Below are 16442 nucleotides of genomic sequence, written 5' to 3'. Positions count from 1 at the left end.
TAGTCATTACTGAATGACTCTAGGACAATTAGTAGGGAAGATAGGCCTAACTGTCTCTCAGACAGTGGTTCTCAAACATGGGAGCGTACCACTATCACCAGGAGGCCTTATAAAATACAAACTGCTGAGCCTCACTTGACATATCTGATCCAAGAGGTCTGGAGTAAAGCCCAAGAAATTGCATTTCTAACAAACCTCCAAGTGATGCCCATGCTGTTGTTCTAGAGAACCACTATCCAAGAACAACTGTGAACATATTTAGTAACTTGTATCCTCAGAAGGCATGACACAACAAACCAAAAATGCTGAGAAAAACATCATCGTCACATAAGTTGAGACAGGCTCAGGTCTTTCTAAGTCTGGTCCAAGGAATCCATTTGAAGTGAGCTCTCTGGGGTACACTGAGAGTGACTAACTCTCAAAGAACTGAGATGAAGCCAATCAGGACCTCAAGGGGACTGGATCCCAGCCCCACATTAACCATCTCACCTCCCAGTGAGGCTGATCTGAAGGAAGCAGTTCTGTGACTAGACACAGACATACAGTTAACATCCAAAAACCAACTGTGGACAAGATCATCACTTGGCATGTCTTATTTAATGCTGGGAGTTCATTAAACCATACCTAACCTGACATCAAACCAAAGAGTGTATGACACCATGTCACTTCGCCAGCTGCAATATGTAAATGCATAACCACAAACCACTTGAAGACCCCAAAACCCAGACCAATACATGGTAAGAGCCTATGAGAGGTCACTAATGAGAATGTTCTAATGCCCCACTATCACCAAAACCGTCACTATGGATGTATCCTGGTCACTTCTGCCACCTTGAAATGTGTAGGAATACAAAAAGTTGCCACAGGGAAAGAGCATAAGTTACTAAAAGCAAGATGTATTATACCCTCTAGCTGTCAAGATGTCACTGTGAGGTATTTTTTAGATGGGATTTATACTCAAATAGTAGACTCTGAGTAAAACACATTATCTTCCATCATGTGGAAGGGCCTCATCTAATCAGCTGAAGGCCTTAATAGAAAAAAAGTCTGACCTCTCTAAAGAGGGAATTTTGCCTCCAGAATGCCTCTGGACTCAAGGTTGCAACATTAACTCTATTCTGGGTCTTCAGCCTCCCAACCTCCCCTGTAGATTTCAGACCTGTCAGCTCTCACTATTGTAGGAATCAATTCCTTCGAGTAAATCTTTCTATATACTGTACACATATACATCTAATTCAACATTATCAAGTAGGGACAAAGATTGTCAACAGGGATGTGACAGGACAGTCAACTACTAGGGTTCTTTCTCTGGAGACCCCTAACAAACACAACACCCTCCAGTCCACAGTCTCTGTCCCTCACTTGATAATGATCAGTTACCTCCATTGTTACAAAGAAAATTCCCTTTGGGACGTGTGGGTGGCTCAGTCAGTTAAATGTCCGACTCTTGGTTTCAGCTCAGGTCATTATCTCAGGGTTGTGAGATTGAGCCCTGCGTCAGGCTCCACAGTGAGCATGGAGTCTACTTGAGGATTCTCTCCCCCACTCTCTCCCCCTACTTCACTCACATATGCATGTGTGTTCTCGACTCTCAAATAAGTAAATCTTTAAAAAGGAAAGAAGGATGGAAGGGAGGGAGGGAGGAAGGGAGGGAGGGGAAGAAGGTCTCTAAAATTCCCACTAAAATGTACCATGACTAATATTTGGATTTTCCTCCTGGTATTTTCCTACACATACATATGTATAGTTTTATCTCTAATTCAAAAAGTAACACATGTTAATGGTAAAGTATATGAATAGAAAAGATAACGTACGGGTGCCTGGGTGGCTTGGTGGGTTGGGCCTCTGCCTTTAGCTTGTGTCGTGATCTCAGGGTCCTGGAATCAAGCCCTACGTCAGGCTCTCTGCTTGGTGGGGAGCCTGCTTCCCCCTCTCTCTCTGCCTACCTCTCTGCCTACTTGTGATCTCTCTCTGGCAAATAAATAAATAAACTCTTAAAAAAAAGAAAAGAAAAGACAATGTAAAAAGCACCTGTATCCAATCATCTAGTAATAACTACTCAATGTTTTAGTCCGTCTCCAAGACAAATTAAAGCTCCTCCTTAAATAACTATTAGATAACTGACTGGGGGGAAGTATTTTTTTCTTTTTATCTTTTATATTTTTTTAGATTATTCATCAAATAATTACCCTCAGTTGGAGAAATATCCTTTTCTAATAAGACATAAATTATTTATGCTATATTTGGTGGGAAATTAAAAGAAAAGAGTTAACAAATTTTATTTGATAAAATATTAAGTATCAAAGCATTTATTGTGAAAGTTAAATCCTGTAAGTATTTTTCACAGAGATAATTATCTTATCATAGCCATGCACTGTGTTTGTAAATACCAGCATAAAATCTTGGACAGCACAGGCCAGTCACAGAATATCTTAAGATGTAACTGTATGAATTACCATATCTTATGAGATATACATAGTAAAATATTTTTTCTTTTCTGCAATATGTTATATTTAAAATACATGTAAATGTGTTCAAAGGATATGCATTAAAATGTTTTTAAATTTTTTTAAAAAGTTCTCTTTTTACTTTAAAATGAATTATTACCCTTTAAAATGTTGTCAGGCTTTAATGACATTTATATTCTATACCTCTGTATATAAAACTCAACCAGAAGCAGACAGCTCCTACTTATTGAAAAAACAGCCTCTGCTGTGATTACACAAACTATACAATTACACTGTAAATTTCCACAGTGAGCACAAACTAAGGGCCCAGGAACTTGACATCTTACCAAGCATCCATCCTGATTCAAATGCTCTTTGGAATCCATACTAAGCTTCCTCTTTCTGTTGGGCTGTTTCATTGCCACTTGAGCACTTCTTAGCAGTGTTTTTCTGCAAAATGGTGCCACATAAAAAAAAGTTTAGGAGTTTTGCCCCTTTAGAATAACAAAAACAAACCCAAATAATGCTTTCATTAAACTTCTAACTGGTTGCCATAAATACACTGAAAAATGAGCTGACATAAGATTTCACTGTTGCTCTTATAGATCCCACTAAAATAATAAGTTAATGGGGAAAAGAGATGAGTTTTCTACTTCATCTAGAATTTATATCTTAAAGAAAATAGATACTATTTCTTTGGTCTACCTAGCACAATATTTTTGGCTGTTTTGTGCAGTTTTGGGGAGGCAGTTGTTTTTATTTTTGTTTTCTTTTTTGCTTAATTTAACTAATTCAGGTTCACTGCAATCTACCTACTCAGATTCCATACTCACATGGTCTGACTGTCCACAAGTGCCAAGGCAAAAGTATTCTTGGTGAGAGGGCTTTTGTCATACAAGGAATAGCATAGAAATCTGGAACAGAGAAAATTAAAAAAAAATATGAATCCAATTTACCATGACCATTCTTCAGTATGCTAATAAACAGTAGTGGACTAGTAACAAAATTAAATCAGTAATCAAAAACCTTCCAACAAACAAAAGTCTAGGACCAGATGAATTCACAGGTAAATTCTACTACACATGTAAAGAGGAGTTAATAACTATCTCTCTCAAACTATCCCCCCCCCCCAAAAATAAGAGGAAGGAATTCTTCCAAATTCATGATATGAGGCCAGTATTACCCTTAAACCAAACTAGACAAAGGTACCACAAGAAAGAAAATTACAGGCCATTATCCTTGATAAATACAGATGTAAAATCTTCAAAAAATATTAACAAACTGAATCCAACAATACATCAAAAGGATCATTCACCCTGATTAAGTGGAATTTATTCCAGAGATGCAAGAATGGTTCAATATCTGCAAGTTAATCATGACACACCACATTATTAAAACAAAGAATAAAAATCATGTGATCATCTCAAAAGATGCAGGAAAAGCGTCTGACAAAATTCAATATTCATTCATGATAAAAACTCTCAACGAACAGAATTTAAAGAGAATATACCTCAACATAATAAAGGTCATATATGACAAAACCACAGCTTATATCATACTCAATAGTGAAAAGCTAAAAGCTTTTCCTCTAAGATCAGGAACAAGACAAGGATGTCCACTTTTACCACTTTTATTCAATATATTGTTAAGTCATAGCCACAGCAATCAGTCAAGAAAAAGAAATAGAAGGCATCCAAATTGGTGAGGAAGAAGTAAAACTTCCACTGTTTGCAGATGACATGATACTATATACAGCTGGCCCTCAAATAACACAAGTTTGAACTACACAGGTTCACTTACATAAATACAGTAAAATACAATAAATGCATTTTCTCCTCTTTATGGAATTTTCCTAATAACACTTTCTTTTCTCTAGTTTACTTTATTGTATAAAGACAACATATAGTACATATAATATACACAACATGGATTACTTAACTGTTTATGTTATCAGTAAGTCTTCCGTTCACCAGTAGGATCTTAGTAGTTAAGGTTTTGGGGGTTTGAAAGTTTATATACAAATTTCCACTACACTGGAATTGGTGCCCCCACATTGTTCAAGGGACAACTATAGAGAAAACCCTAAAGACTCAAAAAAACTGTTAGAATTAATAATTGATTCACTAAAGTCACAGGATACAACATTTCTATACACCATAAAAAAAAAGTCAAAGAAAGAAATTACAAAAACAATCCCATTTACAAGTGCATCAAAAATAATAAAATACCTTGGAAAATATCTAACCAAGAAACTGAAAGACCTGTGTCCTAAAAAATATAAGATACTGATGAAAAAAACTAAAGATAAAACAAATACAAGCTCAAGGATTGGAAAAATCAATATTGTTAAAATGTCGAATCTGCCCAAAGTAATCTACAAATTCCCTGCAATCCTTATCAAAACACCAATGGTATTTTTCCACACAATTAGGACAAATAATCCTAAAATTTATTTGAAACCACAAAAGACCCTGAATAACTAAAGCAATCTTGAAAAAGAAGGACAAAGCTGGAGGTATCACAATCTCAGATTTGAAAGTATATTATAAAGTTATAGTAACCAAAACAATATGCTACTGAATAAATCAGATACACAGATCAACAGAATAGAATAGAGAACCCAGAAATGAGCCCAAACATACATGGTCAGTTAATGTATGACAAAGGAGATAAGAATATAATACAACGGTAGAAGAACAATCTCTTCAAAAATTGTATTGAGAAAATTGGAACAGCTACATGAAAAAGAATAAAGAATGAAAATGGATCACTTTCATGCATTATACACAATAAATCAACTCAAAATAGATTAAAGTCCTAAATGTAAGACTTGAAATTATAGAATTCCTAAAAGAAAGTGTAGGCAGTTATCTCTTAAACATCAGCCTTAGTATTATTTTTGTGAATCTGTCTCCTCATGCAAGGGAAACAAAAGCAAAAATAAACAAATAGGACTACATCAAACTAAAATGATTTTGCACAGCAAAGGAAACCTTCAATAAAAAAAAATGGTGGTCTACTGAGCAGGAGAAGATATTTTCAAATGCTGTATCTGATAATGGGTTAGTATCTAAAATATATAAAGAATTCAAGGCACCTGAGTGTCTCAGTCATTTGAGTGTCAGACTCTTGGCTTTGGCTCTGGTTGTAATCTTGGGGTCATGGGAAAAAACCCCACATCAGGCTCCACGCTCAGCAAGAGTCTGCTGGAGAATTCTCTCTTTCTCCCTCTGCCCTCTCTATAATAAATAAATGTGAATGGAAGGAAAGAAGGAAGGAAGGAAGAATTAATCCATATAACACCAAAAAAAGCAAATAATCCAATCAAAAATGGAGAGAAGTCATGCATAGACAGTTTCCCAAAGGAGACTTTGAAAAGAAGACACATGAAAAGATTCTCAACATCACTAGTCATCAGAGAAATGCAAATCAAAACACAATGGGATATCCCCTCACACCTGTCACAACAGCTAGTATCAAAAAATCAATAAAGGGATGCCTGGGTGACTCAGTCAGTTAAGCATCAACTCTCAATCTTAGCTCAGGTCTTGATCTTGGGGTCATGAGTTCAAGTCTCACATAGGGCTCCATCCTGGGTGTGGAGTTTACTAAAAAAAGTCAATAAATAACAAGAGTTGGTGAGGATATAGAGAAAAGGGATCCCTCTTGCACTGTTGGTGGGAATCCAAGCTGGTACAGCCCCTATGGAAAACAGTATGGAGGCTCCTCAAAATAAAAAAAAAATTAAAAATAGAGATACTATACAACCCAGTAACTCCACTTCTAGGTATTCACTCCCTCCCCCCCCAAAGAAAACACACCACACTAATTCAAAAGGTTACATGCACCCATCATTATTCACAAAATCCAAGATATGGAAGCAACCAAGGTGTCCATCAACAGATGAGTGGGTAAAGAAAATGTGATATATATCTATATATATAAATATACACAATGAAACATTACTTGGCCATATAAAGAAATTAATTCTTGGCATTCATGACAACACGGATGGCCCAAGAGGGTATTAGGCTAAGTAAAATAAGTCAGATAGAAGAAGACAATATATGATTCACTTATATGTAAAATATAAAAAATAAAACAAATGAACAAACAAATAAATTCACTAATATAGACACAAAACTGGTGGTTGCCAGAGGGGAGGGAAATAGAAGGATGAGTAAAATAAGTGAAGGTAATTAAGAGATACAAACCTCCAGTTATAAAACAAATATGTCATGGAGATGAAAGTGCAGCATGTGAAATATGATCAGTAATATTATAATAATATTGTATGGTGACAGATGATAATTACATTTATTGTGGTGACCACTTCATAATGTACCTAATTGTCAAATCTCTATGTTATATTCCTGAAACTAACATAATATTATACATCAAATGTAGCTCAATAAAAAATAAAAATTAAAAAAATGAATAAACACTAGTAGACATTCTTTGAAAAGTTATCTGGAATAAGTTTTTGATAAGCAGGTTCACCATTTTAGAGAACTTAGCCCTTAGCATTATCAGATTACCACTGAAGCAAGAATTTGGTTTGAATAATTTTAGCTACAACTGACTGACATGTAATTTAAAAGTTTAGCTGACTTAAATCATCTACAGTCCCCAGTGTTTAGAATCATTCACTCAAACTTCTTCCCTGAGATGTCCTCCTGCACAATGACCCTGGATGCTACAAACCGAACACACTCACTACTGAATTCATCACTGCCCCTCCCACTGCCTCCCAGCTACACTCTCTCTTCCTGTTTGCACTAACGACATGACTGGCCCACCTGTTTGCCCCCATCTGCCCCTTGCCATTCTTCAGACAAGACACTGCCCAGGAGCACCAAGCCAGTGGGCAAGTGCAGGCTGAAATCCACTCTGGGCTGTGCACACACACCACTCCCCCTGGACAGGTATCAAAAAATGTATCTTCTTCTGATTCAAACAAAGACACCTCCTGGAACACTGAAAAGAAATTTTAAAAAATGAGTGATTTTTTTTTTTTAAAGACACCTCTTGGGCTACTGGTGGCCCTGACTTTGCCAGAGCCAGAGGACTAGCAGTTAGCATCATTTCATCCATTACATCAGCCCTATCAGGTTTTGCTCATTTTTAATCTACTTGACATTTCTTTTTTTAAAAGATTTTATTTATTTATTTATTTATTTATTTATTTATTTGAGAGAATGAAAAGAAAGGGGGGAGAGGTAAGGACAGAGAGAGAGGAAGAGAGAGGGAGACCCAGAGTGGAGCTCAACATGGGGCATGATCTCAGGACCCTGAGATTATGACCTAAGCCAAAATGAGGAGTCAGATGCTTAACCGCACCCCTCTACAATTCTTGGATTTATTTTCTCCCCTTATATCTATTAAATCTGACCACCTCCAATCTTATCATCCCGTCAACTATACCCTGCTGCTTCTCAGCCCACACTTTTGCTGATCCCTCAACCTTGGAAAACCGTCCCTGCTATCCATCCCTCCTTTTTCAATTGAATTCTTACTCATCCTTTATGACTCAACTTAAAGAGACTTCATGGCCTTGAGAAAAGCCTTCCTTGCTCACCTCCTGCTCCCAAAGGACAAGGTGCATCTGACATAAAATTTATTGTACTTGTGCTTATCTCTGTCACATTATTCAATACCTTATACTATATATTTTTATTTATATATAGGTCTCCCCTTATGTGGCCAATGACAAGGACTGTGAATTATTGATCCTTATTTTCCTATTGTCTACATAGCTTCTGGCTCAGTATGTATTTGTAACCCTGAATTGCATAAACACATCTCTGAATTACAGAGAAGCCTCAAACACCTTAAGTTAGTGTTACAGTCCTTGATCCACACATTATTCCTTTTACAGTGCTGTTTCACTAGTGTGAGTATAGTTCTCTAACGTGACAACCCCTCTTTTTCCTTCATATATTAAAAAACAAAGAAACAAACAAAACACATTTCCTCATATCCATTTCCTTCCAATCATTTGATATTTATGTCCTTACAATAGGCACTTACCTATTAAATTCAATAACATTACATTCATTTTATAGGGTATAAATACAATTTATCATGTGTAGCTCCCAGGAATACTCTGAACATGTATGCAGATGGACAGCTTAGACTTGATGCCTTTAGCAAAGTATTATTGCACAAGACATAAGCACCACCAAGACTAGCTTGCATTTCACAATTAATAACACCCCATAGCTTGTCAAACTGAAATCATCTGGCTACTAATGCTTTTCTCCTGCCACCAGAGTGATCTCTCTTTCTAATTCCTAGTAATTATCTCAATAACTCTGGTTTGTTTAGAAAGAACAAGAAGCCTGAATCCATATTATTATGTATTGGGGAAAAAAAGATGAAAATTTTTCCACTGAGAAGTTTCAAAGTACAATTTGGTTAACAACTGGATTCCCTTTAGATAATACAACCAAAAATATAAAAGATACCTAACAGCCTATGTAAGTTTTTGTTCCCAGACAAAAAAGAATCAAATATTCCATAAAATGCAAAACAAATGAGATGGATGATATGACAGACAGACAGAAGACAAGATGACACACAGGAAGACAGGGAGATTTTATATGATCCCTTCAAATGTCAATTCATAAGATGTATTCTGATCAAAAGATAGAACACTTCTTTTGATATAAATTTAACCTGATATCCTTGGCATGATTTCAAAATATATGGATTATTCTGATTGCCTTAACAATGCCCAGTCCCCAAATGCCCCAAATGTCACATCAGTCACATGCCTCCTTTCCGAGTTTGGAAGAAATAAAAAAAAAATTAGAGTCAAGGAAGAATAACCTTGGACTCTAAAACACATCAGAGAAATCTTATCAAGAAGAAATGAAGAATAGTGACAGGTGGCACTACTCCCCAGTGCACGTTGGCTTTGTAATTATATCCAAGCACTAACTATATGTAACAGACGTGATTTTAAATGATTTTAATTAAAGACTCTCCTAATAATATGTTATATTAAAACAAGACAGCCAATATATGTAAATGATCTGTATCTCTATAGAAAATTTGGTAACAGTGCACTGATTTTTCAAATGAATCCTTTGAATCAGTTTGATTTCCCTTCAGAGTTAGTGGAATTTTCACACTGCATACTGCCAAACACTTGTGTTACTGACCTTCTAATTAAGAAGACAAATTAGATTACTTATTAGAAAACATATAATTTCAATTCAAATTTTAAAAGTCTGAAATAATAAAAATAATGCACTGCCTGCCTATGTCCACTTGCTATTTGGTAATTCTTGCACAAAATGCTTATTGACTACCTGTTACCATCAAGACTGTCACAGGTACTTTGCAGAATATAAGGATGATATGTAAGACATTCCAGAAAGGAAGATAATGAAGGTAGCCATTATTGCCCTGGATAACCCAGCATAATTCTGTCTCATGCCACCCATACTGGCATAATTATCAATAACACCACCTTCCACTCCCCAAAATGTTCCAGTTTGGACAGCAAATTCTATGGTCACTGCATGGACAAGAAACATACATAAGTTAACAAGAAACATAATACTTGCCATTAAAGAATTAAAGTGGGCAATTTGTTCACAGAAAGGAAAGTATGTCTAACATTGATTAGAAAATGTACTGTGTAGGAACATTTAGGCTGCTTCTATGATGTTGCACAGAATTTAAAGTGAATTTAGCACCACAATATCCAATACAAATATCTGATTATTGCACTGATTTGCAGTGCACGCTACCAGGCTAAAATGTATTCATTGGGTATACTTGGGCCCAAGCTTAAGCATGTCAAATAAATCCTCGTGCAATTGCATCAGTGTTCTTGGTGGTCAATGTCGATTATAATACACAGTAGTTGGTGTCTGAATAAATTAATAAACAATTGCAACTGAGTATATTTTGACAATTTCTGCATGAATTCCTGCTCTCTCTTAATTGCATTAATAGCTAACATTACCTGAATACTCATATCTGCCTGGCATATAGTTAGCATATAGTTGGCATATAGTTAGAATCCCTCTACCTATACATTTTCAATTAATACTTATGACAATCCAAGGACATATATACCATTATCACTCCTTTTTTCACAGATGAGGAAACAGTAAATTGCTCTAAACAAAGAACAAAGCCATTAAAATATACCCAAATAACCCTCTCTGTAAATATGCAGTACATCAGAAACAAAGTGGCAAGACTTGAGTCTGTTGGGCTCGAGAACAAGAGAAAGGCAGAGGAAATTAGGAGTCCAGTGGTCAACACAATGTGGGTACTGAAGCCAGTTTTACCCCTTGAAGCCAAAGGTGGCAGGAGGCTGCACCAGTGCTGAATGGGAGTCAAATGGAACTTCTGCCACAAATGCCTGGAATGATGGGTTATAACTATGAGTCAGAGAAAGCAGGAAGAACAAACGCTAACTCCTGACAAGAAAGTGGATTCTGAGGAGCCAGACACAGGCAACCACAAACATTAAAAATTCAGGAGAGAGAAGGCATGTATAGAATAAGAAAAGAAAATAATCTTACTCCAAGTGCATCGCAAATCAAAATTCAAAAATAGATAAATCAAATACTAAGAAAGATAAAAAAAATCAGCTACTAGGGGGGTGGAATTCATCTTGATAAAATTTAAATTGTAGAAAATATTGAGGGTAACTGGGTCACTCAGTTGGTTAAGCACCTGTCTTCAACTCAGATGATGATCAGATTCCTGGGATGGAGTCCCTCATCAGGTTCCCTGCTCAGCAAGGGGTCTGCTTCCCTCTGACCCCCCCACCCCTTGCTCATAATCTCTCTCTCTCAAATAAATGAAGTATTTTTAAAAAGAAAATATTAATAAGTATTCTTTAAATAATTAAGTTTAGGATGCTCAAAAAGGTAAAAGAAAAGACAGTCCTAAAAAGTGAAACAAAAAATTATAAACAATAATACAAGCATGTGAAGAAAAAGGGTTGGACATGAAAAAAGTTTAAAACCTTTCCAATTTTAAGTGTAGTCAACAAGATAACCAAGCCTGATTTAATTTTTTAGCTAGAACAAGAAAAAGAGAATATTTAAATTACTAAAACCAGAGTAAGAGAGGTTACATCAATACTGATCTTACAAAAATCAAAAGGATTATAAGGGAATACAGTTGACCCTTGAACAACACAGGGCTTGGGTCATAGGTGTCCCATGCAATCAAAAATCCACTTAGAGCTTTAGACTCCTCAAAAACTATTAATAGCCTTTTTTCACAGATGAGGAAACAGTCAATTGCTCTAAACAAAGAACAAAACCATTAAAATATACCCAAATAACCCTCTCTGTAAATATGCAGTACATCAGAAACAAAGTGGCAAGACTTGAGCCTGTTGGGCTGGAGAACAAGAGAAAGGCAGAGGAAGTTAGGAGTCAAGTGGTCAACACAATGTGGGTACTGGAGCCAGTTTTACCCCTTGAAGCAACCCCTGTGGACCAAAGCTTCAATGACATAATAGTTGATTAACACATATTTCGTATGTTATATGTATTATATACTGTATTCTTATAATAAACTAGAGAAAAGAAACTGCTATTAAAAACATAAGGAAAAGAAAATACATTTACAATACTTATCAAGAAAAATGTATGTATAAGTAGACCCATGGAGCTCAAACCTATGTTGATCAAGGGTCAAATGTACTATGAAAACCAAATGCAAACAAATTAAATAACTTACACCAAATTTCTACAAAGACACGTATTAGTGAGAATGACTCAAGAAGAAATGAAACTTCTACAGCACAAATTACTGAAAATAAGTCAAGAAGAAATAGAAAATCTGAATATATCTATAACAAGTAAAGAGATAAAGGTAATAATTTTAAGACTTCCCTAAAAGAAAAGGCGAGGACTGCAAGATTTATACTGAATATTCAAAGAATTAATACCTATCCTTCACAAACTCTTTCTCAAAAAAAAAAAAAAAATAGATGAAACAGTACTTCCAACTCATCTTATGAGACAGACCCAGTACTGCCCCAATTTGTCTATAGACAAAAATAACACAAGAAAATTCAACTATACACCAATATTCCTTATAGACACAGATTCAAAAATCCTTAACAAAATGCTAACAAACTGAATCCAGCAACATATAAAAGAATTTCACAGCATGACCAGGAATGGAAAGTTAGTTTAACATTAGAAAATCAATGAACATATAATACCACATTATGAAAATTAAGGATAAGGGGCGCCTGGGTGGCTCAGTGGGTTAAAGCCTCTGCCTTTGGCTCAGGTCATGATCTCAGGGTCCCGGGATCGGGCCCTGCGTCAGGCTCTCTGCTTAGCAGAGAGCCTGCTTCTCCTCCTTCTCTCTCTGCCTGCCTCTCTGCCTGCTTGTGATCTCTGTCAAATAAATAAATAAAAATCTTAAAAAAAAAAAAAAAAGAAAAAGAAAATTAAGGATAAAAACCACACAATCATATAAATAAAGAAAAAGCTTTTGACAAAACTTAGAATTTCAGTGATTAAAAAATATTACTTTCATCAAAATAGGAATAGAAGTAATTGCCTAAAGCTGATAGTGTTTATCAAACTCCTACACCTGAGATCATACTCCGTGGTAAAAGACTGAAAACTTTCGTCCCACAACCACAAATAAGACAAGGATGTCTCTCTTCAACATTTCTACTTAACAATATGCTAGAGGTTGTAGTCAGGGCAACTGGACAAGAAAAAGAAACAAAAGGTATCCAGATGGGAAAGGAAGAATTAAAAATGTTTCTGTTTACAATGACATGACTAGTATGTAAAAAATCCCTAAGCAATCAACTAAAAAGCTATTAGAACTAATAGATAAGTTAAATAAGATCAATATATACAAATCAGTTGCATTCTTATACAAATATAATTGACAAGACAAAATTAAAATATTGCATTCATAATAGGATCAAAAAATAAACACAAGTTTAATAAAGAAGTGTAAGACTTACAAGCTGAAAACTATTAAATACTATAAAAATAAATAAATGAAGAAATCAATAAATGGAAAGATATTCCTTATCCATGGATTGGAAGATTTACCAATTTAGATAACAATATTCTCCAAATTGATATACATATTCAGTACAATCTCTATCAAAATCCCAAGTGGTTTTTTTTTTTTTGCAGAAATTGATAAATTGATCCTAAAATTCATATGGAAATGCAAAAAACAAACAAACCAACAAAACCCCAAAGAACCACCAAAACAATCATTAGAAAGGACTCACACTTCCTGGTTTCAAAACTTAATACACACAAAAATAAATTCAAAATGAATGAAAAACCTGACTGGGAGACAGGAATCCATCAAAATCCTAAAGAACACAGGCAGCAACCTCTGTGACCTCAGCTGAAGCATCTTCTTACTAAACATGTCTCCAGAGGCAAGGAAAACAAAAGCAAAAATGAACTATTAAGACCTCATCAAGATAAAAAGCATTTTTTAAAACAGATTTTATTTATTTATTTTAGTGAGACAGAGAGAGAAAGAGAGAGAGAGAGAGAGAACATGAGAGGGGGGAAGCAGACTCCCTGCAGAGCTGGGAGCCTGATGTGGGACTTGATTCTGCGACTCTGGGATCATGACTTGGGCTTTTTTACACAGCAAGGAAAATAATCAACAAACTAAAAGGCAACCTATGGAATGGGAGAAGATATTCACAAATGACATATTAGATAAAGGGCTAGAATCCAAAATCTCTCAAGAACTTATCAAATTCAACACTCCTACTCCCCCCCAAAAATCCAGTCAAGAAATGAGCAGAAGACATGAACAGACATTTCTCCAAAGACATGCAAATGGCCATCAGACACATGAAAAATGTTCAACATCACTTGACATCAGGGAAATACAAATCAAAACCACATTCAGATACCACCTCACACCAGTCACAATGGCTAAAATTAACAAGTCAGGAAACAACAGGTGTCAGCAAGGATGCAGAGAGAGGAGAACCCTCTTACACTGTTGGTAGGAATGCAAGCTGGTGCAGCCACTCTGGAGAACAGTACGGAGGTGCCTCAAAAAAGTTGAAAATGAAGCTACCCTACCACCCAGCAATTGCACTATTAGGGACAAAGATACAAATGTAATGCTCCAAAGGGGCACCTGTATCCCAATGTTTATAGCAGCAATGTTCACAATAGCCAAACTATGGAAAAATCCCAGATGTTCACTGACAGATGAATGGATAAAGATGTGATATCTATATACAATGGAATACTATTCAGCCATCAAAAAATGAAATTTTTCTATTTGCAATGCCATGCATGGAACTAGAGTGTGTTATGCTAAGTGAAAAAAGTCAATCAGAGAAAGAGTATTATATGATCTCACACATATGTGAAATTTAAGAAACAAAACAAGGGAACAAAGGAGGCAAAAAGGAGTGAGGGAGGCAAACTAAAAACCAGAGTCCCTACTACTAGAGAAAAACTGATGATTACCAGAGGGGAGGTGGGTGGGAGAACAGGTTAAATAGGTGATGGGGACTGTCATCACTTGTTGTGATGAGCACTGAGTGTTGTATATGAGTGCTGAGTTACTATACTGTACTCTTGAAACTAATATTATATTGTATGTTAACTAACTGTAATTTAAATAAAAACTGAGGGGGGACCACAATAATCAAAACAGTATGGGACCAGCATAAAGACAGACATACAGACCAATTTAACAGATTGATCTTCTAGAAATAAACCCATACATTGTTGTCTACTTAATTTTCAAAAAGGTGCCAAGACAATTTGCTAGGGGAAAAACATTCTTTTCAACAAATGGTGCTGGGACAACTGAATATTCACATGCAAAATAATGAAGTTGGGGGCCCTCCTCACACCATATACAAATATTAATTCAAAGTGGATCATAGACTTAAATGTTTGGTAGAATCCACCAATGAAGCCATCTGGTCCTCAGCTTTTCTTTGCTGGAAGTTTTTTTTTTTAAGATTTTATTTATTAACTTGACAGAGAGAAATTACAAGTAGATGGAGAGGTAGGCAGAGAGAGAGAGATAGGGAAGCAGGCTGCTGAGCAGAGAGCCTGACACGGGACTCAATCCCAGGACCCTGAGATCATGACCCGAGCCGAAGGCAGTGGCGTTACCACTGAGCCACCCAGCACCCCTGCTGGAAGTTTTTTGATTACTGATTCAGCCTCCACAGTAGTTACAGATCAGTTCAGATTTTCTGTTTATTCATGATTTAGTCTTGGTAGGTTATATATATCTAAGAATTTTTCTATTTCTTCTGATTTACTCAGTTCGTTGGTGTAGAATTGTCGATGATAGTCTCTTACGTTCCTTTTTATTACTATAGCATCAGCTGTAATGTCCCCGCGTATTTGATTTTGAGTCTTGTCTTTGTTTCCTAGTTAGTTTAGCTAAAGACTTTTTAATTTTATGTTTTCAAATAATCAATTCTTATTTTCATTTATTTCTATTGTTTTTCTGTTTTCTATTTCAGTTATTTCTGCCCTAAACTTTGTTATTTTCTTTGTCCTGCTATCCATGGGTTTAGTTTGTTCTTTTTTTCTAGTTTCTTGGGGTGTAAAGTTAGCTTGTTTATTTGAGATCTTTCTTTTTAATGTATTCACTTACCACAGTCAATTTTCATCTTCACATTGCTTTTGCATACTAAGTATGCCATAAGTTCCATTATGTTGTATTTTTTTTTCATTTGTCTCAATATTTTCTAACTTTCTTTTTGATTTCTTCTTTGACCCACTGGTTATTCAAGAGTGTTTATTTAATTTTACATATTTGTGAGTTTTCCAGTTTTCCTTCTGCTACTGATTTCTACCTTCACTCCATTGTGATCAGTAAAGATACTTGGTGTGATTCCAATCACTCTAAATTTGTTAAGACTTCTTTTGTGACATAACACATGACCAACCTTGGAGAAAGTCCTGAGTATGCTTGAAATAGAAACCAAAAAAACAATAGAACAAATCAACGAAACTAGGA

General features: G+C 35.6%; 1 protein-coding gene across 2 annotated transcripts in view; it reads right to left on the bottom strand.

Moving 5' to 3' along the window:
• Nucleotides 1-16442, bottom strand: part of L3MBTL4 (L3MBTL histone methyl-lysine binding protein 4) — a 453622-nt gene that overhangs the window by 364170 nt on the left and 73010 nt on the right. For both annotated transcript variants that reach the window (XM_059409232.1, XM_059409233.1), the window contains exons 2-3: nt 3281-3361; nt 2795-2897 (exon numbers count right to left, since the gene is read on the bottom strand). In XM_059409232.1, coding sequence (XP_059265215.1) covers nt 2795-2866 — 72 coding nt within the window. In that variant the 5' untranslated portion in view covers nt 2867-2897; nt 3281-3361. The remainder of the gene's footprint in view (nt 1-2794; nt 2898-3280; nt 3362-16442) is intronic.

The sequence above is a fragment of the Mustela nigripes genome, chromosome 8 (assembly GCF_022355385.1).
Source record: "Mustela nigripes isolate SB6536 chromosome 8, MUSNIG.SB6536, whole genome shotgun sequence".
Classification (NCBI taxonomy): domain Eukaryota; kingdom Metazoa; phylum Chordata; class Mammalia; order Carnivora; family Mustelidae; genus Mustela; species Mustela nigripes.
The sequence above is the reverse complement of the archived record's forward strand: the minus strand, read 5'-3'. Positions and strand labels throughout refer to the sequence as shown.